The 22,231-nt window shown below is 38.9% G+C and overlaps 1 protein-coding gene across 4 annotated transcripts in view; it reads left to right on the top strand.

Moving 5' to 3' along the window:
* ENAH (ENAH, actin regulator) overlaps positions 1 to 19,802 on the top strand; it is a 76,129-nt gene extending 56,327 nt beyond the window's left edge. The window contains exons 5-14 of one of the 4 annotated variants that reach the window (XM_026033780.1): positions 3,186 to 3,505; positions 5,385 to 5,495; positions 7,237 to 7,541; positions 7,796 to 7,929; positions 8,320 to 8,374; positions 8,492 to 8,540; positions 9,951 to 10,017; positions 15,845 to 15,923; positions 17,204 to 17,261; positions 18,544 to 19,802. In XM_026033780.1, the coding sequence (XP_025889565.1) occupies positions 3,186 to 3,505; positions 5,385 to 5,495; positions 7,237 to 7,541; positions 7,796 to 7,929; positions 8,320 to 8,374; positions 8,492 to 8,540; positions 9,951 to 10,017; positions 15,845 to 15,923; positions 17,204 to 17,261; positions 18,544 to 18,581 (1,216 nt within the window). In that variant the 3' untranslated portion in view covers positions 18,582 to 19,802. Of the gene's footprint in view, positions 1 to 3,185; positions 3,506 to 4,694; positions 5,496 to 7,236; positions 7,542 to 7,795; positions 7,930 to 8,319; positions 8,375 to 8,491; positions 8,541 to 9,950; positions 10,018 to 15,844; positions 15,924 to 17,203; positions 17,262 to 18,543 lie in introns of all 4 variants that reach the window. The other 3 variants (XM_026033779.1, XM_026033778.1, XM_026033781.1) reach the window with 3 other exon arrangements.
* The last annotated feature ends 2,429 nt before the right edge of the window (positions 19,803 to 22,231 follow it).

The raw sequence follows: 22,231 nt of genomic DNA, 5'->3' as shown, positions 1-22,231 counted from the left end.
GTTAGCACTGATGCTGGTAGGTTGCATGCACCTATTTTTAGTTGCTACCTAACAGCTTTTTTTGCAGACTACAAAAGGCTTCAGTTTGCAGCTGAGTCCACTTAGCACCTGGTGTTGGTGGTGTCTGTCTAGCTGCTGGGGTCTCGTGTAGCCTCTTGGCAGCCAGCTGCTTTATTTGCTCCATGACTCAGCAGTGGGAGGAAGAGAACAATCTTGGCGAATGGCACCCATGCCCACGGGCTTGGGCTCCCAGCAGTCCAGACTAAATCTTTGGTGCTACCCAATCTCCAAACACCACGGTGCTTTGGTGCTCTGTATGTTGAGGCAGGGTCGGAGGAGCTGGTGCAGGAGCTCGGAGCCCTGAAGGCTCCAGGATGCTGAGGCTCCGCTCACGTCCTCATAGTCACTGCAGCACAACTTTTTACATTGATGGATGTGTTAGATGTTTGTTTGGTTTTACCGTAGGTAATTGTAGAAGCAAGGAACTGCTCTTAAGAAAGAAAAAACAGCAATATGGAGCATAGACTTAGAAAAGCCCTCTCAACAGAACCTATTCCAGTTTTTTAATTCAACTACTGTTTTAATGCATCAAGATACATTTTTGTTCCCTCTTCCAATACTTTCAACTTGTTAATAATTTTTACTTGTTTTCATGTTGTTGTACTTTCAGGCAGCCCTGATAGTGAGGATAGTGTTCTGGGGCATTGTAGCACTTTTTTAGTTTCATCTAAAGATTGTGCCCTAAATTTATTAGTATGTGAAGTGTTTCATTTGGTACTGAAATAGCTGGTCAGATTGGATCACTACTGCAGGAAAAGTGAAGTTGCCAAAGATTCTTCCTCGAAAGAGAATAGAATAGCTTTCTAGAGGTTAGTTGGAATAACAATACATTTTATTAAATGATATTGCATTATGCTTACTGTTAAGATTTTTGTTTTTATTTACKAAATGCATCCTGCTCATTACGATGTATTGAAGCAGTGTGATTCCATGGCCGACATGCTGCTCTCTTAACCCATGCCCTTTCTGGTTTTGTGTCTGAAAGTTGTGTAAAAATTGTTAAAACTACTCCAAAAATGTAGATTTATTTTCTTACTGTTTGTTACAGATGAGCACAAAGAACAAGCTTTTTACTTGTTTTAAGAATAATAATATTGCCTTAATGAAGAGGGGAAGATTGAGACAGATAGAATAAGTTATCGTCAAGGATGGTGTATTTTCTCCCTATATATTACTGCATGGGAACATACAGAATATGTTTGCAAGGCATTTTGCTGCCCCCTCTTGGTAGGGTATTGGTATAGTTGGTCAATTTGTTCAAAAGCTTTTTGTACATATTTAAAAAAAATCTGTGTCTTAGTAGAAAGCCAGTGCAGCTTGGTGTTAATTTTGCAGCCCCAGATTAAGGACCAAATATGAATATTTGGATACATTTTTTTTTTTTTTTTTTTACAATGGGCTGCTTCTCTGTAGTAGTTGGGGTGCAYTAAGAAAAGCATCTCCAGCAGGTCGAGGGAAGTGATCATCCCCCTCTACTCAGCCCTGGTGAGGCCACATCTGGAGTACTGCGTCCAGTTCTGGGCTCCCCAGTACAAGAGGGATGTGGAGCTGCTGGAGAGAGTCCAGCSCAGGGCTACCAGGATGATCAGAGGCCTGGAACATCTGCCMTRTGAGCAAAGGCTGAGAGAGCTGGGCCTGTTCAGCCTGGAGAAGAGGAGGCTGAGGGGGGACCTGATCAGYGTGTATAAATACCTCAAGGGAGGCAGTGAGGAGGAGGGGGSCRGCCTCTTTTCAGTGGTGGGCAGGGATAGGACTAGAGGAAATGGCTTCAAACTGAAGCATCGGAAGTTCCACAGGAACTTAAGGAAGCATTTCTTCACTGTGAGGGTGACAAAGCACTGGAACAGGCTGCCCAGAGAGGTTGTGGAGTCTCCTTCTTTGGAGATCTTTAAAACCCGCTTGGATGCAGCCCTGTGCTGCATGCTCTAGGTGACCCTGCGTGAGCAGGGGGGTTGGACTCGATGACCTCTGAGGTCCCTTCCAACCTTCGGCATTCTATGATTCTAAGTGTGATCATTTTACGTCTTTATAGCTCTCTAAAAGGAGAAAAGCAGACCTCGGAAACAAAATATTGGAGGGACTTGTCTGCCAAACAAGTAGTTAGATTTAGAAAATATGTATTATATCTTAGCTTTTAAAACATCCTCTACTAGTTGCACGTGGGTGTTTATTTTTTTTAAGGAATTTGAAGGCTAAAAATCAAGTATGTGAGATCTTATGCTGCAGCYGTGATATTTTAGCATGCAGCTTCCATTATGAATTTACTATATGTTAGTAAGAGCAGGAGCTGAGGGGAGACCTGATACAGKTGCAGAATTATTCTGTAGCTTCTGAGACTGTTGGGTAGCAATTTCAGCAGGGAAAAAAAAAAATCCTTTTGCTGTGTGTAACTGGGAGGTAATTGCTTGCAGCAATTATCATATTTTATTCAGCTTATTCAGCATTTTCTTTTTTTAAAAAAAAAAAAAGGAAGAATGTTATTCTGTAAGAGAATGGACTTGAATAATAATAGTGCATTAAAACTGAGCTGGTGTTTCAATTTCTGCCAGTATTTGTTAAGCATGAATAGGAACTGGAACTCCATTCATTTTTCAGGCTAGTTTTGCATAACTGTAGGATGCATTTGGATCTTTCTGTAAAATTTGAATAAAGAATAGCTAACTAGTTTATGTGTAACACATAATGATTTTTGGTTTTGTTTTTTTGATGTCCATTGCGATAGTGCTAATTCACTGTTGTTGTATTCACTGTTTCAAGTATAAATTACCACAGAACAAATGTAACTCCATACATATCCCAAACATGGAAGATTACATCAGTCAGTGGATTATCATCAGCAGCTTTCTATTCTTACCTCTTGAAAGCTGTGTCTCAGAATGTTAAATTAGTCAAGAGGAAACTGAATATATGATTCTTTTTACTGTAAATATAATGTACCTTTTACCCAATTCAGAACATTAACGTGTAGAAATAAAGAGTTTTGTGTGGGTACAAATGCTTTGGTTATGGCTGGTGCCAAGATTTATGATTTTTTTTTCCTTTTTTTTTTCTTGCTAGCAGTTACTTGATATATTGTTTGGTTCTCACTTTGCAGCTTAATTTTTCCCTTGTTTTCCTAATTGTAGACAGTTGCAGGAGCAACAAAGGCAGAAGGAGCTGGAACGGGAGAGGCTGGATCGTGAGCGAATGGAACGGGAGAGGCTGGAGAGAGAGAGACTAGAAAGGGAAAGACTTGAAAGAGAGCGTCTAGAACAGGAGCAACTGGAGAGAGAGCGGCAAGAAAGGGAACGGCAAGAACGCCTGGAAAGGGAGAGGCAAGAGAAGGAGAGGCAGGATCGAGAAAGACTTGAACGACTTGAAAGGGAAAGACAAGAAAGAGAGCGGCAAGAACAGTTGGAAAGGGAACAGTTGGAATGGGAAAGAGAGAGGAGGATTTCAAATGCTGGTAAGAATCTCAAAACTGAATGTATWTAAGTACTCAATTCTGTTTTATGTGTTTGAGGGATGGAGTGGGTTAGAAAGAGCATGGGCCATGCAACAACAATCAGTATTTCAGTCTTYTGTTTGCTGGAATTACTTCCTCTTTTATGGCAAGAAGTCAGAGATCTTTGACTTTTCTGTCATAATTTTCCATTAACTGTGAAAGAAAATATTTGAAATTGTTTGCTCTGCTATGCTGCTGTATCTTCTGCTTGCATGGAGAACTTGGAGCTTATCTGGCACCTCCAATATTGATTGAAGTGTGATGATTTAAAGCTTCTAGATCTGCTCATTGTCTCCTCTGTTACACAAGACGCATTGGGTTAATGTAACTTGGAAGAGYAAAAGAATCAAGTTCAAGAGCTTTAAATATAAAGGGGATGTAGTTACATAAGGCAAATTCTTAGTGAGAGGAATGCCTTTTGTATCAGTCTTAGTTTTGTTTGTAGTAACATCTCAGTAGCTAAATGCAGTTGTATATAAGGTAATGCACTGCCTGTGGAATTGTATCCCGAGGTAGGCAAGAGCTTTCTCACTTCCATGGTGCAAGGAACGTTAGTCAAGCACTTCCTGCTCGTTTGTTGGTAACAAACTTGATCCCTGAAAGAAGTCAGGYTGGGGTAGAATTTGGGATAAGAAGTTGCTATGTAAGACCAGTCACTGTAAGGAGCAGGACTTTATCGATGGTTTTATGCCAAGTACTTTTCAGGTTGTGATGGAGCTTTTTCTGGGGGAGGAGAAAGTTGCTTTTTACTTGCTGCCAATGTTCTGAGGTTCAGTAGTGGAACTGGAGCAAATGTTAAGATCACTACACTTGCAATTTGCAACCAAACAAGAAGATAAAAGCTGGTAAAGGATTGATTAATCAACCCTGTATCTAATCAGTCTCGTAGATGGGATTTGGAAAAAAAAAATTGAATTTACAAGTACATTCTGGAATATGTTGGCACATAGTTGGTGAAATTAAAAGCAGCTATGATAATATGTAAAACTTTCCTAACAGTATTTTCACTTGTGCCTAATCCTCTGGTACTAACTGTAGTCTACATTTATACGTTTTGTTTGAATGCTGGTTTTGTTGCTTCATTAGCTCCCTTTTTCTCTTTCTCCTTTTTTTATCCTGCCTTTGCTGCTGCTTTCCATCTTCTGTCCAGCTCCATCTTTCGACAACTCCCCGTATAGCACTCCACTTCCTGAGTACTCCAGTTGCCAGCCTCCTTCAGCACCTCCTCCATCATATGCAAAAGCAGTGGCAGCACCGATGGCCGAGGCCAGCCCGGAGTACGCTGTAGTGACTTCTGCACCACCGACCTCCACTCCCCCTACACCGCCTCTTAGGCACTCGGCATCGCGTTTTGCTACATCTCTAGGCTCGGCTTTCCACCCCGTCCTTCCCCATTACGCTACGGTTCCTCGTCAGCTCAACAAAAGTTCTCGGCCCCCTTCTCCTGTGAACGCCCCGGCGACTTTGCCCCCAAACGCAAAGCCCGTCGCCTGGTCCGCGCCCAGTTTTGCGCCCCTTCCCCCATCTCCTCCAGTCATGATAAGCAGCCCGCCAGGCAAAGCTACTGGTCCAAGACCCGTCCTGCCAGTGTCGGCTTCGAATGCGGTGCCCCAAACGCACACATCTCCTACTGCTCCAAATGGGCTTCCTGAAAGCGCGACTCATCCAGCTCCTTCGCCTTCTACCTCAGGTCCAACTCCGCCTCCGCCACCCCCTCCTCCCCCGCTGCCTTCCTTTCCGCCTCTCTCACTCTCTGGACCTCAAGCTTCTCCTTCTCCAAACTCCCCTAATGCCTCGACTCCCTCATCCAAGCCTAGTGTTCTCCCTTCTCCCTCTGCAGCTACCCCTGCCTCTGTTGAGAACTCTCTAAACTCTGTGCTGGGAGACTCCTCTGCTTCTGAGCCAGTCTTGCAGGCAGCCTCTCAGCCGGTTGAACCTACGACCCAGCAGGGTAAGGCTTTCTGTTATTGCTACTAATTCACTAATCAGGAACGCAGTCAAAACGAATTTGTATCGACCCCCTTAACTGTCCCTGGAGAGTTAATAAAGTGCTTCAAAAGTTGCAGTGATCTTAATACCACAGTGAAATGCAGTTCGGAAACTATGGTAAGGGAAACTGGAAGCTCCCTGGAGAAGAGCTGGTTTTCATGGCGATCCGTCATAAGGAAAACGCTGGTTTGTTAAGCTCTCATTTATGAAGAGCAGAGTGTGTCAGATACCTGCTTGCTAAGTCTCACGTTGCTGATTTCTTTGGGGCACTGTATTAATAGGCAGCATCGATGGTTTTCTTGTGGCTGCAAAAGTGGGAGTAAATATAGAGGCAGCTGGAACGTGTGAATAACCTCATTGAGGATGAACCTGAATGACTGTGATCSTCATGCGTGTAGTTGAAAAGTGTAGAAAACTAACTACTACAGCATTTCTTCCTGGGTAGTGCTTATATTTCAATGTATGGATCTGTATGCATGCACTGGAGGCCTGAGCCCTCCTGTGGTATTCTGCCAGTTTACGTAAAGATTTTAGGAACATGTTTGGTTAAACAATTGGCARTCCTAAGGGACACACTGCCAACATTATAAAAATGTATTTTGCATGGATGTAAATGTYTTTGCTAATCCAAATCATCTGTTTTATGTTGGTTTAATAGACTTAGATCTTTGCATGGAAGCATGAACTAGCTCTGCTAAGGGCATGGGCGGTCTAGTTGGGGCGAGGTAGAACGTGGAGCTGTAGCACTCAGGCCGTGCAGAGCAGATCCTGTGTGGGAGCTGCTCTGAGGGCAAGTGGCCTCATTTTTATTACTAGTTGATGCTAAATGACCACCAGAAAGATGAAATGGCCTTACCACAGCAGAAAACTAGGAAGAATTTTGTGTGAAGTCCAGATTGTTACAGAGAGATTAAGGTGGTTTCTCAGCACTTCTGGTAGCTTAAGACTGTCTGCAATCGCAGGTGACTGGGGCAAGGATATGTGGGGATGCTTTTTTAATCACAATTTCTTGAACTGTTGCTGTCATATAAACACTCTGAGCTGCAGTAATCAGAATACTCTTTCTTCAAAAAATGATTTATATTGCATGTTAATGTGAATTTAAAGAATTAAAGGAATCCTAAGTCAAAAGCTGGAGGAGCTTGTCCCTGTTAGCTTAAATTTGTCAGTCTTCTAACTCACTAATTTAATGTTTATATTCAATTATTAAGATCAATTCTGAAATATTTCCAGATATTCTTTAACACAAACTTTGAAATCAAACATTTTGTGGCTCCAAATGTTTGACTGCTGTTTTCCACACTTGTTTTACAGTGAGAGATCTCTCTTGTGCAGTGAAGTTTTGAGTAATAGTTTTTCCCTCTACACTATGAACTTGACTTGATGTGTCTCCTTCTCAAAGCTCTGCTTCTGTGTAACATTCTTCTTGGTTGCAGCCCAGAGCCTGACGGGAGGGTTGCTGTAGCCCAATATCCCTGCCGTTGCCTGTTGTCGTCTGGTTTGCCATGTAATGCCTTCAGTAAGAACTGAAAACTGCAATGCTTTCTTGGCTATAAAAAGGCAAAAATTAACACTAGGAAACTTTTCACACACTAGGAAACTTTTCACACACTGGAGGAAAAAAAAACAATATTTAAATGGAAATAAGGGGATCTCTGTAGTCTAAGTGATTAACATAGCCTGTTTTTTCTCGTTGGCATTAGGTGTTGTCCAAGGACCACCTGCACCTCCTCCCCCACCTCCGCTGCCCCCCGGGCCAGCTCAGTCCTCGGTAGCAGTCCCGCCGCCTCCGGGCCCTCCGCCGCCACCTCCGCTGCCGCCCTCGGGGCCGCCGCCACCGCCGCCGCCTCCTCCGCTYCCCAGCCAAGGGCCCCCCGTTCCTCCTCCACCGCCTGCCCCCCCTCTCCCCGCCTCCGGGTTTTCAGCGGGCTTTGTGTCTGAGGAAAATCGCCCSTTAACTGGACTAGCTGCTGCACTTGCTGGAGCCAAACTTAGGAAAGTGTCACGGGTAAATGCATCTGTCTTGTTGTTTTTCTTTTTTCCTTTCTGGCTCACAAGTTCTGTGCACTTCAACTGGTTGTATTTTTCTAAGATAAATAGCCATATAAAAGACATTTTGCTTACACTTAATTATTAATTACTACAGGATGTACTACTAGCCCACTACATCTTTACGTAATGTTTTTTTTCCTTCTCCTGTTATGTGAACTTAGTATCTTTAAGTCAGTTCTAAATATATTTGCACGTGAACTGCTGTTTCAGGGTGAAGAGTCCTCCAGTTCAAGTGGAGGAGGAAGCTCCGTTTCATCTAAAGCGGACAGTGGCCGTGGGAATGGGCCGCTCCCCTTGGGAGGCAGTGGATTAATGGAAGAAATGAGCGCCCTGCTGGCCAGGAGGTAAGTTGCTGTTTCTGGATTATAGCTGGCACGTTTGGCTGAAGATCAGCTGAACATCTGCTTGCTCATGTTGTTGCCTTGSGAAATTGATAATGTTTTGTCAATAGCCTTTTTTTGCTAAAGTATAATTGAGCAATTTTATGGAAGCCTTTGTTCAGCAGTAGAGGATATAGTAGGGGCTTTGGCCTTGGAAGTGTATTTTTAACACTTCCACTTGGTAGTGTTAAACTTAATACACTTGGAAGTGTATTTTTAAGCACTAACTTTTTCTTTTAATACTAATTTTCTGTTGTCTGAGTACTGAGCTGTGTATATCTTTAATTACCTTGAAAAGCACCTTTTCATCTTAAGGCCGTGATCTTGGTAACTTTTTTTTTTCTGTGCTTATAGGAGAAGAATTGCTGAAAAGGGATCAACAGAACCAGAGCAAAAAGAAGATAAAACTGTGGGTTGACAAATTATCTCTTTCAAACTCTTCAACAATGTATCGGTCATAATTCTACTGGTGCAAATGATGYATTTTTCTTCCCTTCCCTCTTCTCCCTTCCTTCCTTTTAATCAGGAAGAATCAGAGTCTTCAACTTCTAAAGTTTCGTCAACAAGCACACCTGGTAAGTAGCTTTGGGTTTGTGAACTGTGTGACACTGAAATCTGATGATGAATCTGTTAGCTGTGCAGAATTTTGCAGTTTGGCTCCTATCCCGTAATTAAAACCTGGCATTTTACTTTCAAATGGCTCAGAAGAAAGCAGATAAAAGTACTCCCACGAGAATACTGATATAATACTGGTAAAGTAAKAGTATAGGGAACTCCTGTGCTAAACCTAAAGCACAGAAAGCGATTGGCAGGGAGTGTGAAAACATGTTGTCCTTCAAGCATTATAAGACATGCAAGTAGGGGGAGTAGTTTGTTTCCTTCAAGGCTGGCATATAAGTGTCTGTTCCAGTTTATAGGTATGTGAAGGAGAAMTTCTGCAAGCATAGTTCTTCTACTGTATGTGACCGTCAGACACTTCTTTGCAGCTGGCAAGGAATGCTTGCATATCAACTGCACTTGGTGAAGATGCGTTGTCAGTGTATATATATTCATATACTAAATGCCTGTATGTATTGCAAAGATTTGAGTTGAGACACTTCTCTTTTATACTGTCTTTGCTACAAACTTGCTTCCCTGACCATGTGCTTACTTGTGTGTGGGGTTGAGCATGTAACCTATAGTCCACAGGCTACTGAATGAAAAAGATAGGAGTTAAATGTGTCTTGTTGGAAATAATGGATAAAAAGGCTACCATTTTGATACAGTAGGTAGTCTAAAGAAATTAGCCTGTAAGGCAATGAAAGGCTTTAAAAAGATGGAAGACTTTGTTTTGTGTTATCTTGAGATGATCACCTGAGACGATCACCTTGAAGAAACGACTGYTCTTGGAACCCTTGTCCTAATAATGTAAGCCAGGAAAGGGAAATCGAGAACAGTCCCAGTGAAATGGACTGTGAAAAGGGGCMCTTATATATGGCGGCTTTCAAAGCATCTGTTTTTGGATGAGACTCTGGAAAATAGATGTGGTGTTGATGGAAAAAGTATTTTAGTTGCATGAAGTAATGTCATCCCTAATGTTGTTTCATGGAAGTGGTTATATAATTCTTTTCATTATAAATTTTAGCGTCTTAAAAACATACTCTGCACTATTTGAAGTTGACTCTGTGGCTATAACTTCAGATATTGTGGTTCACAACTGAAGGAATAAAATCTGTAAAGTAAAGGCAAACCCTTTCCCAGTTGGTTTGGAGATTCAGACAGCCTTTATGAAAACCAGAGACTTATAGATGTTATCACAACATAAATGATAGCATGACCTAAAATTAGATGAATGCTATGTGAGGTAGTTTATTATGAAAGAGCCTAATGCCATGTTCTGAAAAAGTAGCTGACTGAGGTTCCCAGGTACTTGAAGCTTTCTCACATAATTATACAGTGAATAGAAAAGGACATTTTTTAATCTTTTTTTTTGTTCCATTTGACAGAACTAACGAGAAAGCCTTGGGAAAGAACAAATACAGTGAATGGAAGCAAGTCACCTGTTATCTCCAGGTACTCCCTTTGGCACTATTCGCTGTATTTTTCCAAATGTTTTTTGCTGTTGCTCGTGCTGGTAAAGACAATGGCCTTAAATAGCATTTTGAGATACAGTTAATGCTGATATTAAGGAGAAGGCCTGTGGTTTGCTTTAAAATTCCTGTATATTCTGAGTACAGAGTTTGAGGGATTCTGAGATGTAATGATCTGAAAGTTGTCTGAATTTCTTGAAAGACGAAGATCACTTAAATTTGAGAATATTTTATTTGAAATAACTGAGTTTTCATCAACATTTTGGTATTTTGGAAACAACTATGCAAAGTTTGATTAGAGAAGAGAAGACATTTCTTGTGGTTGAAATTGTTGAGGCCTTTCACTCATAATAAGCAGCACTGAGCATCATCAGCCTATTGATCTGTCTTACTTTCATAAATAACCAGATCGGTAGCTTAAAATTTCTCTATTTTGGATTCTGACTGCCTTATTTTATTTTTTTTTATCCCCCTCTCCCTCATCTCTGTCAAAAACCTCATGATTTTGGTAGTCATGTCCTCTCTGTTGTACCTCTCAGTATTGTAAAAGTTTTAGGAAAATAGTGCTTTACCCGCCCTGACTTGATTTCCTTTGTCCCCTCTTCCCCTTCTTTTCTACATCCTCCCTCAAGTAGATCTTACATTCTCTAAGCAGAGACCGCGTGTTTTCAAGAGAATAAAAATAAAAGATATTAATATGTGACATTGAAGGAAAATTTATCAAAGAAATCATTTGTACGGGGAATCCTACAGTGAGCTTCAGGTTTCATGTTCACTAAGCTGGCCCTTTGGATCTAGATCTCCTATGCAAAAGCAACTGAAGGAAAAGCAAAGGGATAAATGATGGGTAGCCTTTCCTTATCAGACTCCTTTGGGGTGTCTGGATTGTCTTGCAGTCTTGGTTCTGCCTGTCCCTGCACCCGTGATTCCTCTCAAGCACTATGACACTGGTACTGTTTCAGCTCATCACAGAAATTCAGAGGTTACTGAGATGTGTTGGGGGGGAGGGGGAGACTGAGGAGACCTTTTCTCTATTAAAAAGTAGAGAAACTGAGACTTGCTTATTATTCATCTGTTAGGGGAGGTCTTTCATCTGCTAAGCCTAGAGGAACTGCCTCTGACCTGTGCAGAGGGTACGGGTCACTTAAGGGAGTTAAACGAAGCTTGCTTTAGAAAAGCACTCCCGTTAGAAATTCCAGACCAGGACACACAAAGAAAAAGGATATATTGTTCAGCATGAACATTTAAAATATAATTTAAAATAACATCTGTCCAATTAAAAAAAAAAAAAAAAAAACCCACCTTGTAACACACAGAYTTTAAAAGATTTGACCTCTTTGCTTTTTGTGTTTCCTGACATGTGTGCAACAGAATTCTTAGAACATGTGTTTAAGGCTCTAAAGTTGAATATAATTTTTAYGTARCTTGTTAAGGTAGTGTTTCCTCCCCTTCATAGACGGGAATCTCCATGGAAAAATCTCATTGGTTCTGAAAACAGGTTCTATGATTCATTAAACAGGTATCATCCTGTTGCCATTTGAGACTTTGTAATAACCATTTTGAAGTTGAGGGTTGGACTTTTTCTACATGGATTAGTAATCACCACAGATCATCAGGTTCCTCTTAATATTGTTTTTGCCCAGTTGAGCCCCTTTTTTGGAATGGTTAAAAGCATATGGTTAAACTAGCAAACTGAGATAGTTTAAGAACCAGTGCTGAATTCATGTTAAATATTGAATTTTTGATAATCACCACCTGCAAAGGTACATATGCCTCTTGGATCTRTTGAGACTGACTGAGGCATCTGCAGTGTCTTGAAGCAACTCTTTTAAAGCTGTAAGTTCTAACACAGGACTAGCAATTATCTGTTGAGCTGAGTTTTCCCTTTTGCCACAAGACAACAAGTAGATTTTGCCTGACTTAGATATGCAAAAGAAACCAAAAGAATTGTTAAAAGCAGAAATTAATGTTTTTGTTGTTGGACAAATTTTCAAGCTTAGTGTTAACCATATATTTTAAGCTGCAGGTTTCAGTTTCACTCTGTAGCAGTACTTGTAAAATGCTTACCTTCCGAGTCTTAAGGTTTTAAAAGGGTTTTCCAATTTCAGCTTTGTTTTTCATCAAAGCATTCATTGTGGTGACTACTTATTCTTTTGTATAGAAAGTTCTCCCATTAGCTACTTATCTTGGGTGGTGTATTTTGCATGTTGACATGAACAAAATCTTTATTGCATGTTTGATTTAAGCCATTCATGGAAGTACCTCTGGTGCCTCACTATCCTAGTAGGCAATGCTATGAAAAACCACATGGGAGAGCTCTGTAGCCATCTCAGGACCCAATGGCTGCTTTGTTTTACTGGCTGTCATTTACTGGCTCTTTAATGGCAACTGCAGTCACCTTTAAGCTCTTTCCCGAGAAGAAAAAAGCCCAATTTAGGAGAGGAGAAAACTAGATTTGGCAGAGAGAAGGCATTGTCCATCCTGCAAATGATGGTCTTTTGGATATGGCTGAAAGAAACATTTCCTGCAAGACCCTTTTGAAATAAAAAGTTGAATATAGTCTTAAGACCAAGTGGTAAAGTTCATAAAGAGGTTTTCCTCTTGAACTTTGTCAGGTAAATATGCTGAGGGAGAAAAGAGCATATGATTTGCAGTGCTATCTTCWTATCTTAATGATCTGAAACAAAAGAAAAGTAGCTTGTCTGTAGGGATCAGCTCTTTGAAGTGTAAGTACTTTTAGGATATCCTTGTTTGGGTTCTTCCATTATAGCATATATTTGATTCCTCTTACAAGTTGTCAGGAAAAATGTTAGGAGATCAGTCTCTTTTTTCACGCGCACTGGGTAAATGACATAATGCCATAGTATATGGGACCAAGGTGATGGGGAGGGGATCAGAATGAAACTCTGTAGAGACTCTGAATTCCTGCTGTTTTGCTTGGAAAGTCAGTTTTTACCCTGTCAGGTGAAAACTGCAAAGAGCATTTTTAATATCARATATTTAATGAAGCAGTAATCGTTGAAGAGTGCAGCTTGATACATTTTGGAACAAAGAATTATTTCATGAGGACTTTGCTAGAAATTAATAGATCAGTATCTAAAGGCTTTTATAGAGGTTCTCAAATTGTGGTTTGTCTTCATAGCATTAATGAATAATATAGTTTTTCTGTGGGTTACAAGGTGAACTCTTATTTTCCAGCTGCTTCCACTCTGAAGTTATTCAGTATTTTATGTTCTTTCTTAAATCCAGTGGATCATATATTTCATTTCAGTGTGTTTCAGGTCAAATACTGTTAGTAACGTCACTCTCACAGCTTGTGTTTAGCTTGTCTAGACAGCTGTAGCAGTGCCCGCCTCCTCATCCCAAGCAAATAACCAAGTCCCGCAGCAAGACAYGGTTAGACGTTCCTGGCAGCCACCTATTTTGCTGGCTTAACTGCTGGCAGTTTTTTCCCAAATTGCTGCCACTATGTCTGACAGAATTAACTYGTCTGCGCCCCAGAATAATTGGAAATCTTTAAAAGAATGGTTTCTACCACCTACACTGCAGTTCTTGCCTCTTAAGAAAGATGAATGTATTCAGCCATGCCAATTTAAAATGTTTTGTCACCAGAATTGCTCAGTAGCTGTAAAAGTGCATTCGAATGCTGCCAGGCTTTCAAGCGAGACAAATGTGACCTGCACAGGTTGGGTGGAAAAGAAAATATGCAACACTTGCATTGCTACTTAAGAACATCTTTCACACTGAGAAATAAATAGAAATATGTGGTTGAGTACAAACCCGAGAATGTTTCTTGTAATATCAGAAAGGCAGTTGAATGTGCATCCCCTTTCCTGATGAGAGTCGCATTTCAAGCGTTTTTCTCCCCTCAGTTAGAAAATAAGAAAATGCTTCTGTCAATTTTTAAACTTCTTCAGGACAGTCAAGGATGAGACTCATTCAGCTAGTACTGAACAAATAGTCTAATCAGACAAATCTTAACTTCTTTAGGATGAACTGCTATCTTGTAAGCAAAGACGAATGAATTTATCTGAAGATAGTGCGGATTGTTTTCTAAAAAGGAGGGGGCCATTATTCTTATGGGTGAAAACACAGCTTATGTYAGCTACATTGAAAATATCTAAATAAATGGAAAAATTCAACTATATTCATGGATAGACCTGTCCATGTCTCTCACACGTTCTGCTTTATTCTGAACTGAAAAGGCAGTTCTATATTATATGTATTTGAGASAACATAAGCTGTGCCTTTCCAACTGGTCTGTCCTTTTACTGTTCCTGGTTGACTCTCATCTTAGTAAGATTGCACACCATAAAGGTAAAAATTCTAGAAAAAAATGCAGTGTTTCGTCTCTTATTGTGATATATTAATCTTAAATAAGAGTAGACTAGCAAAAGAATAAACTGGTCCTACTTCTTTGTTCCTGCATGTGGCCAAGCGTCATCACTGAACAAAAAGCACAGCCAAAATTTTGTTTCTTGCTTAGAAATTCTTATCTAAGAGGAATTTATTCTGAAGTTATGTCAGCCATTTTCAAAAMAACTTGCTTTAACATTCTGTTGAAACACTGAGAATGTTAGGCAAGATATCAAAAGCAGGTAAGAGCACAATGTGGATATTTTAAAAAGCAGTGGAAAAGAGTAAAGAATTAGAATTTGGCCAGATGATCAGAGAAATCATTGAGAGTGTCAGGCTGCTCTTGGAGCGTTTTGAAATGATACGAGGTGTTTGAACCAACTTTATTGCAGGGCCCGCAGAGCTTGCGGTGTGAGGTATGTTGTTACCTGACTGTTCCCTTCAAGACTCAAACGTGCATGGAGTTTTGTAAGTTAGAAGTGAAACTAACACAGGTGCCCCATAACTGGCTTGGATGCTACCAAGAGTTTCATTCTCTAGAATATTTTTCATGTAACKTGTTATTCCCTTTTACTCTTTGTTCCTCACCACCTCCCCTTCCCTGCTTTGGAGAGCCATTTTTGCCTTTTTGTTAATATATAGCTTCTCCCTGGATATGTAAGGCTCCGTGGAAGGGTAGTGAGTCTACAAGACAGAGATGCCATTATGTAAATGGAAAAGGTCAGAAAAGAGAAATGAAAGAGTTGAAAACATGCTTATTCTGAGAGGTTTTTAAGAAATACAAGATAAGCCTTTTGTAAGCTCACCTGAGGTGTCCTAGAGGATTATGTAACCAAACACTGGGCGCGACAACACTCCCAGATATTAGAGCTTCCACTCAGGTGTTACCTACAAATCTTGCTGCTCTTACAATATTTATGCTTTTATTTACCAGTAGCTTTAGGAAACAATTCACAGAGTATTTTGCATTGGAAGGAACCTCTGGGACCATCTRTTCCAACCTCCTGATGCTCAGAGCAGGAGTTGGAGAACGTTACATAGTCTGGTCCTGTCAGGTGGCCCTCAGTCAGAGGGAGTGTTTCTTTGAGAGAGACTCTTAGAAAATKAGCAAGTGCTTTAAGGGGAGAAATAGTTGGCATTTGAAGGAGTTTAGTTTTCTGTGAACTTTATTAAAAATATCAGAAACCACTGACTGAAATATGTCTCCTAGTTGAATAGCTCTTGTTTTAAACTAATACCTCATGGTAATTAATATTTTCAGTGTGTGGAAATTGTTCTTGGCTGTTGGTTTCCATTCTGTGTGGTAGTTTGGGTCTGGTTTTTTTTTTTTTTTGTTTTTGTTCCTATTCTGATTCTTTAATACGGTTTTAATGAATATTAGCAAGTTTGGAGAAATCTGTGTATTCTGTAATAACAAGTGACCAGTAATTCATTGATTTGTTTTTGTGTTGCAGACCAAAATCTACACCAACAGGGCAACCCAGTGCCAATGGAGTACAGTCAGAAGGCCTAGATTATGACAGATTGAAGCAGGTACATATACAATTTTTTGAATAGAAAACCTGGGCATTAGGATTTGTAGCTGTCATTAAAAAAAAAACAATTTTGAACCTTTAATTAGTTCTAAACTTAGATAATTATTTAGTAGCTATTAGAAACTTTTCATCAATTTATTTTGATTTTCTTGGGAGCTATAGCTTGTATTTATAGCACAACATATTAGTTTTTCCCACGTGTTTGTGCCTCATTTTGCATTACACAAAACACAGAAGATGGTACCATGTATGGCATTGTGAAATYACTGTGTTTGGAAGTGCTTTCCTTCTTCCCTCTCCCAAAACCCCACCAATAACCCAACTGAACAGTTTGAGCAGAATAATGGGTTTTTTTGTTTGTTTGTTTTTTAAATATAGCTAGTATAGCTTATAGTTCTCCGGATCAGAAAGAATGCTGTGTAGCTCCTATAAACATATAAAACTGAGCTGTCCCAGGCTTCCAGGAGGCTGAGTTTAGGCCTCTTTGTGGATTGCCTTGTCTTAGGACAAAAGCGGCRGTATGTGACATATTGCAAGTTGCTCGGTGTGCTTCACACTGGCTTCTTTCATAACCCTGCTCTTGGGGGAGCATCGCATCTGCTCTTGCTCCGGCAAGCAGGAGTGCAGTTTGGGAGAGGTCGCTTAAGCTTTGACAGATGTTCTTAGCAAAAGGAAAGGAATGGAAAATAATACGGAGCAGATAATCTGCACATTAATGTTTTAATAGCAGCTGAACTGAAAAGCTTAAAAAGCTGAATCTTCTGGATGTTTGTTGCTCTCTCTGATTACARTTATTCTGGGATGTGACAGTGTGCTTTTCAGGAACAGACAATACTTTTCCCTAGTTTGATGTTTAAATATGTTTTCAGAAAATAATTATCTAAAATAACAAGTCAGTAATAGAAAAGACTGTACAAAAAACAGTGCATAGGTGACAGCATTTAAGTTGGTCATTCTCATTAGGACAATTTTCATTTGTCTGTGTGATTCTCTCTCTGTATTTATCAATAATATTGGTGTGATACGTGAACTTAAGTATGTCCCCTCACCTGTCATAAATACTGCAGGAATCAATTTATAGGACTTTTGCAGGATATTTATTAATTGTGCCTGCAGTAAGGATGGTTTAGATTTGGGGGATTAAATTTTAAATGTAAAGGCTGGATAATAAATTTGAAAATTGTTTAAGGTTATCTAAAGGTTAGAGTAATTTTAGACTTTTCTTAGTTGAAAATGAGATATTGTAAAACTAACTTAGTACTTTGCACTCTAACATAGGATATTTTAGATGAAATGAGAAAGGAGTTAACAAAATTAAAGGAAGAACTCATTGATGGTAAGTATCAATTTGCTGTTTTGTTGAGTCTTGGACTAAGTAATTCTTAGTAGCTAAAGATGCACAAAACATTTAAAATTAATATTTCCAGTCTAAATATGACAGACTGCTAAAAGTGTTGCTTGTTGGCCTATTTTCATCAGTCTCGAACACACTGTAATTGGTGTGCTTGTTTAAGGATGTTTTATTTCCTCTTGTGTATGTGGGGAGTGTCTTTTTGATTTTTTTTTTTAATAGTACATTAACTCTGTGTCTAGAAGTAGTTGGATGTATGCTAGTTTGGYGATTCATTCTTATCCTTAATGTCGTGGTTGTAACTGGGTATTTTTTGTAATTAACCTAGAGCTGCATTAGGATTAAAACACACACTTCCAAATTTCATGTTCAGTCTATGCTTGTTGCTTTCAGCTTTCAGTCTTCTTCTGTTTGGTCTTAACCACAGTGTTCAAATTAGTTCCTGTTTTTTATTGCAAGATAATCTTTTCATTTTAACATAAAATAATCTTCTGTAAATATGGGAAATTATTAAGAGAAAAAAACCATAAAGATCCAAGAATCGGGAAGTAAATAAAACACTATATATATATTACGTACATCTGTATATAAGCTCTGAGTAGGGTTGTCTAGGGTGATTTTTCTTGTTTTGTTTTGTTTGTGTCCCTGTAGAAGAAGCTAAACACATATGTGAGTGTTTTCCTCTTTATGGAAAAGGCCAGAATGAAGTATGAAAGGGGCTGGGGGGAAGGCCATGTTGAAGCTGTTACTGATACCAGTACTGATACTGGTACCATCAGCAGATGTGGTAGAAAGAGCTGGCTGGTCCTGCAGTACAGAGAACACAGTGCTTTTAACCTGTATTTTGAACAGTAACTATACGTTTAATATGTGTGGAGTATTTGTTTTGTTTTTAGTATTGGGACTGTGTTGTGTACCGTAGCACTTTAGAAATACCATGATGCAACCAATGTAGGACTCTAAGAGTCTTTTTAAAAAAGACAACTCACCAAAAAAATTGCCATGTCTTAACAAATAATGGTTGTCATCAAGTAAGGTATTAGATTTGTTGAAGATGCTAGATTAGATGAAGATAACTAAAAAGCTATACTGTGGGAAAAGAGGTGCTGCCTGGTTGAGAATGACACTTTTATAAGAAAGATGGTTTGTGATTTAACGTGCACCTTTTATGAGATTGATTTTCTTTAAAAGGTTACCTGTGTATTCTAATTTTCTTCCCTGACTTAGGATGTTTAATTTCTTGTTTTCTCTTTCTCTTTCTTTCCAGCTATCAGGCAGGAACTGAGCAAGTCGAATACTGCATAGAAACACTAGTACTAAGCTGATGTGACTCTTTAACTTGGTATAAAACTGACTACATTTTTTGTGAGCTGTTAGAAGAAAATGGAGACAGACACTTGGAAGGAGGGAGAAACAACATATTCTGAAAAGCTTCAGACGCATCACTCTGGTGATATGCTATTTCCCTCCTAGTTTGCAGCTTTTTTCTGACCTTTACAGCAAGGTGGAAAAGAGTCTTAAAGTTACTGTAATGAATATGCAGAAATTCCTACACCTATCAGACAAGATCACAGTGCTTTGAAATATTCTCATGTCAAGATAAAATTGCACATGTTTCAGAATTTGTTGTTTAAAAAAAAAGAAACAGGGAAAGCTTGGGAAGGCTTTTCAGAGAGGTTTTCTTTATTAATGAAGGATTTAGCAAGTTACACTGTTGTACTTCAAATGTATCTCAGGTTTGTCTTCCTATCATATCTGGTATTTCCATGAACAATTTAAAAGATCAGACATGTGTACGTTCAGATCCTAAATATGGAGCAATTAGAAATGTGTGCTTTTAAAGGGCAATACTTGTAAGTGAATGACCTAGACAGTGGTGACGTTTTGAGATTTTGGAATTTATGATAGGAAGCCTCTCTAGTTAGCCTTCATGCAATTTTATAGGAGAAAAAAAAAGCAAATACAGTCCAGAGATTAAAGATGTAGATGCCTTCCTACATTGTTACAATGCTTTACCAAATCTAAGACTTCTACATAATGCGAATCAGCAGTCAAATGTAAATCATTAGTATGTTGTAGATTTACGGTAGATTTTGGGGCTTTTTTTAGATTTATGCATGTGGACATTTTTGTAATGTAACACAACAGAGTCAGCTTTTTAATTAAAAAAAAAATTGCATGTCACAAATATTAAGTAGCCTTTTCATTTTTAAGGCTTAATTTATGCCCAGAAAAATGCGGGATAAGGGAGGGGAAAGGTGACACATTTTTATTACTTTCTACACTTTTTCTTCATATTACATGCATGTGTAATAATGAGGAAAACGTGACTTTTATCAGTAACCATGTTAATGGAACCAGGTACTTAATCCTTTTTGTATCATTTTTTTCAGTTTTATATTTGAAATTCAGTAATACTTCCATAAGGTTTCTGAAACTCCCATGTGAATCCAACTTCTTGGTGAGAAAGCAAACATTTGGACTTCTAAATTACAAAGGATGCACCTGTGTGAGTGCAGCAGCCCCTACCTTTTTACCACACCCCCTTGCTTCCATAGCCTGATGAAACAGGACAACAGTTACACTGGAACGATGGAGCATCAGGTCACAGTAATTTGTCTCCCTCTTCCCCCCAGTCAGTCTGCCACCCTTCTTAAAAATATCTATATATCTATATATATATGTATATGAAAACAAACAAATGGAAAAGGCCCAACCCCACACATAACCCAAACCCTGAAAAATAACTATGGTTGCCATTGGCTTTAGTCAATAATCRGAGAATTATTTTCAGGAGAGATGAAATCCTTCTTTCCATATTTAACACTTGTAGATTTTTTTTTTGAATGTGGTACAGTTCAGTAGTTAGAAATGCAGTGAATCAGATCTGTAGTGCTTTGGGAAAAAATGTGGATGAAAATCTTCCCTTTTCCTTTGCACTATGAATTTTTCTGAGCTGTAACAGTGCCATGTTTGCTTTGTGATCTGTGCTGATCCAAAAGAAAAGTTTACTTTTGGAGAGATTAATGTTTCAGCTTAAAAGTATATGCAGCTCCATTAGTAGAATAAATGCTTTCAATAACATACCCTCTTAAGTGCTGAACACCAAAGCAAAACAGCACTTACTGCTTCAAAATGGCTTGAATCAGAAATTTTCTCCAGTTAAAATATTTCCTGTTTCTATAGATTCAAATTTGAAGACAAGACTGCAGTGGAAATATTGCCTAATTCCATTTATTACACCTTTTTTAAAAAAATAAAAAAAAAAAGACAAAAAACACATACATTAAAAAAAAACACATTTTTCTGCATGCATTGTTGAAGGCATTAAAAAAATCTGTAGTATGCTTGTAAAGTACTGTTTTTTCGCAAGAGGAGGCATTTTCATCTTTGTTATTGTTATTTTTTTGTTTTACGAGGACATTTTCAACATTAAGGAAGTTTACCCTTGTCAGAAATCATGTTTCATTTGTTTGTTAGGAAAGTTCAGGAGTAGTACAGTGGAATAGTGCGATGGGTATCAGTGGTCCAAAATTAAATGATGAACTACTAGATTGTGCAAGGAACTGGCTTATGCACTAAACGTTTTGTGCCTTGGTCTAAAATTAACATGATTTCTGTTTATAAGAAAACGGATCAGATGTCTTCTTTTGTGCTGCTTCTACATACATACTTTCTGTAATCCCAAATTGCTGAATTGGTTCTTTCCAGAATACCTGACTGAATTAAAGATTACTGTAAACATCTCCTGTCACGCTGACAGTCGCACCATTTCCAGAGATTTCAGTATTTAAAATGAACTACAGAAGCTAAGATTACTTTGCTTAGTGGTAACTAAGTTCTTTAAAAAACATATTGTGGTGGTCCTGTGACTTTGTACAATGGATGTCTTAAGCTGAGTCCGGTCTAGGGGATCCTTTCTAATTCCAGGAAAGCATTGCTTTCCTCAACACTGTGATCTGATCTGTGATAAACCTGTACTATAAACAAGTGGCTAACAAGTCAACTGCAAACAAACTGAATGTAAAAATCTTAGTGCTGGTGCTGAAATCTCTTCAGATAGTCATACTGATTTCCAGTCCATTGTTTTAAAAAGTTATCAAGCATCAAGTGTCAATCAAAACTGAAGATGATCACTAATGAATGTTGAATTTTTATGCATTTAGGTTTACCTTCTTTTTAGTTTCTCAGTTCATTCTCTGCTATTTTTACCATATTGTGTCCTTTACAATTTCTTACATGCTAACGTTTTGTTTGAGCGAATGAAATAAAATTGCAATATATACATGTTGCCACCATTTATTTATACAACATCATAGAGGAAATCTCCTAGGTTTGCTGCTGCAGTTCAGTGAATGTGATAACTTCTTATTTCTTAATTTCACCTTTGGAAGATTTGGTAGAGAAAATTAAGTGCTCGCCTAACAAAGAACATGATTTTGGGGAGTGTGTTACATTCGTGAATGTTAACTACTGTACATAAGCTCAAATACATTTGGAATGTATTTTTGTTTACGTTCCAAGGTGTCATAGACTGCAGTGTGTGTGTCCATAGGGTATTCAGAAACGAGAGAAAGAATGGGATGGGGCTAGGATTACAGTTTGCCCAGCTCTTTTACTTACTGCCTTTGTGCTAATAACACATTTTTCCATGCTAATAACGTGTTTTTCCATGCTGATTRTAAGACCTGTCATGAAAGAGTAAGGTAACTCTCCGTACACAGAGAACAGTTTTGCTCCATTTATTTTCAAGCAGAATACTGGAGGTAGCAATTTGAATATTCCTGACATTAAAATCCTGGAAGCTGTACTTCTCTATTATCACCTTTCTGCTAGAAGAAATGGCTATTTTTAATCCTTTTCTAATTTGTCCAGTATGTCTTAATCTCTGTTGCTTTGTACTCCCATTTCTTGTTCATTTACCCTGCTTTTATAGACCTGATGTTTCTGCAGTC

The sequence above is a fragment of the Nothoprocta perdicaria genome, unplaced genomic scaffold (genome assembly GCF_003342845.1).
Source record: "Nothoprocta perdicaria isolate Ctin4 unplaced genomic scaffold, notPer1 scaffold_133, whole genome shotgun sequence".
In the NCBI taxonomy this organism is placed as follows: domain Eukaryota; kingdom Metazoa; phylum Chordata; class Aves; order Tinamiformes; family Tinamidae; genus Nothoprocta; species Nothoprocta perdicaria.
This window is presented reverse-complemented; position numbering and strand designations above follow the sequence as displayed.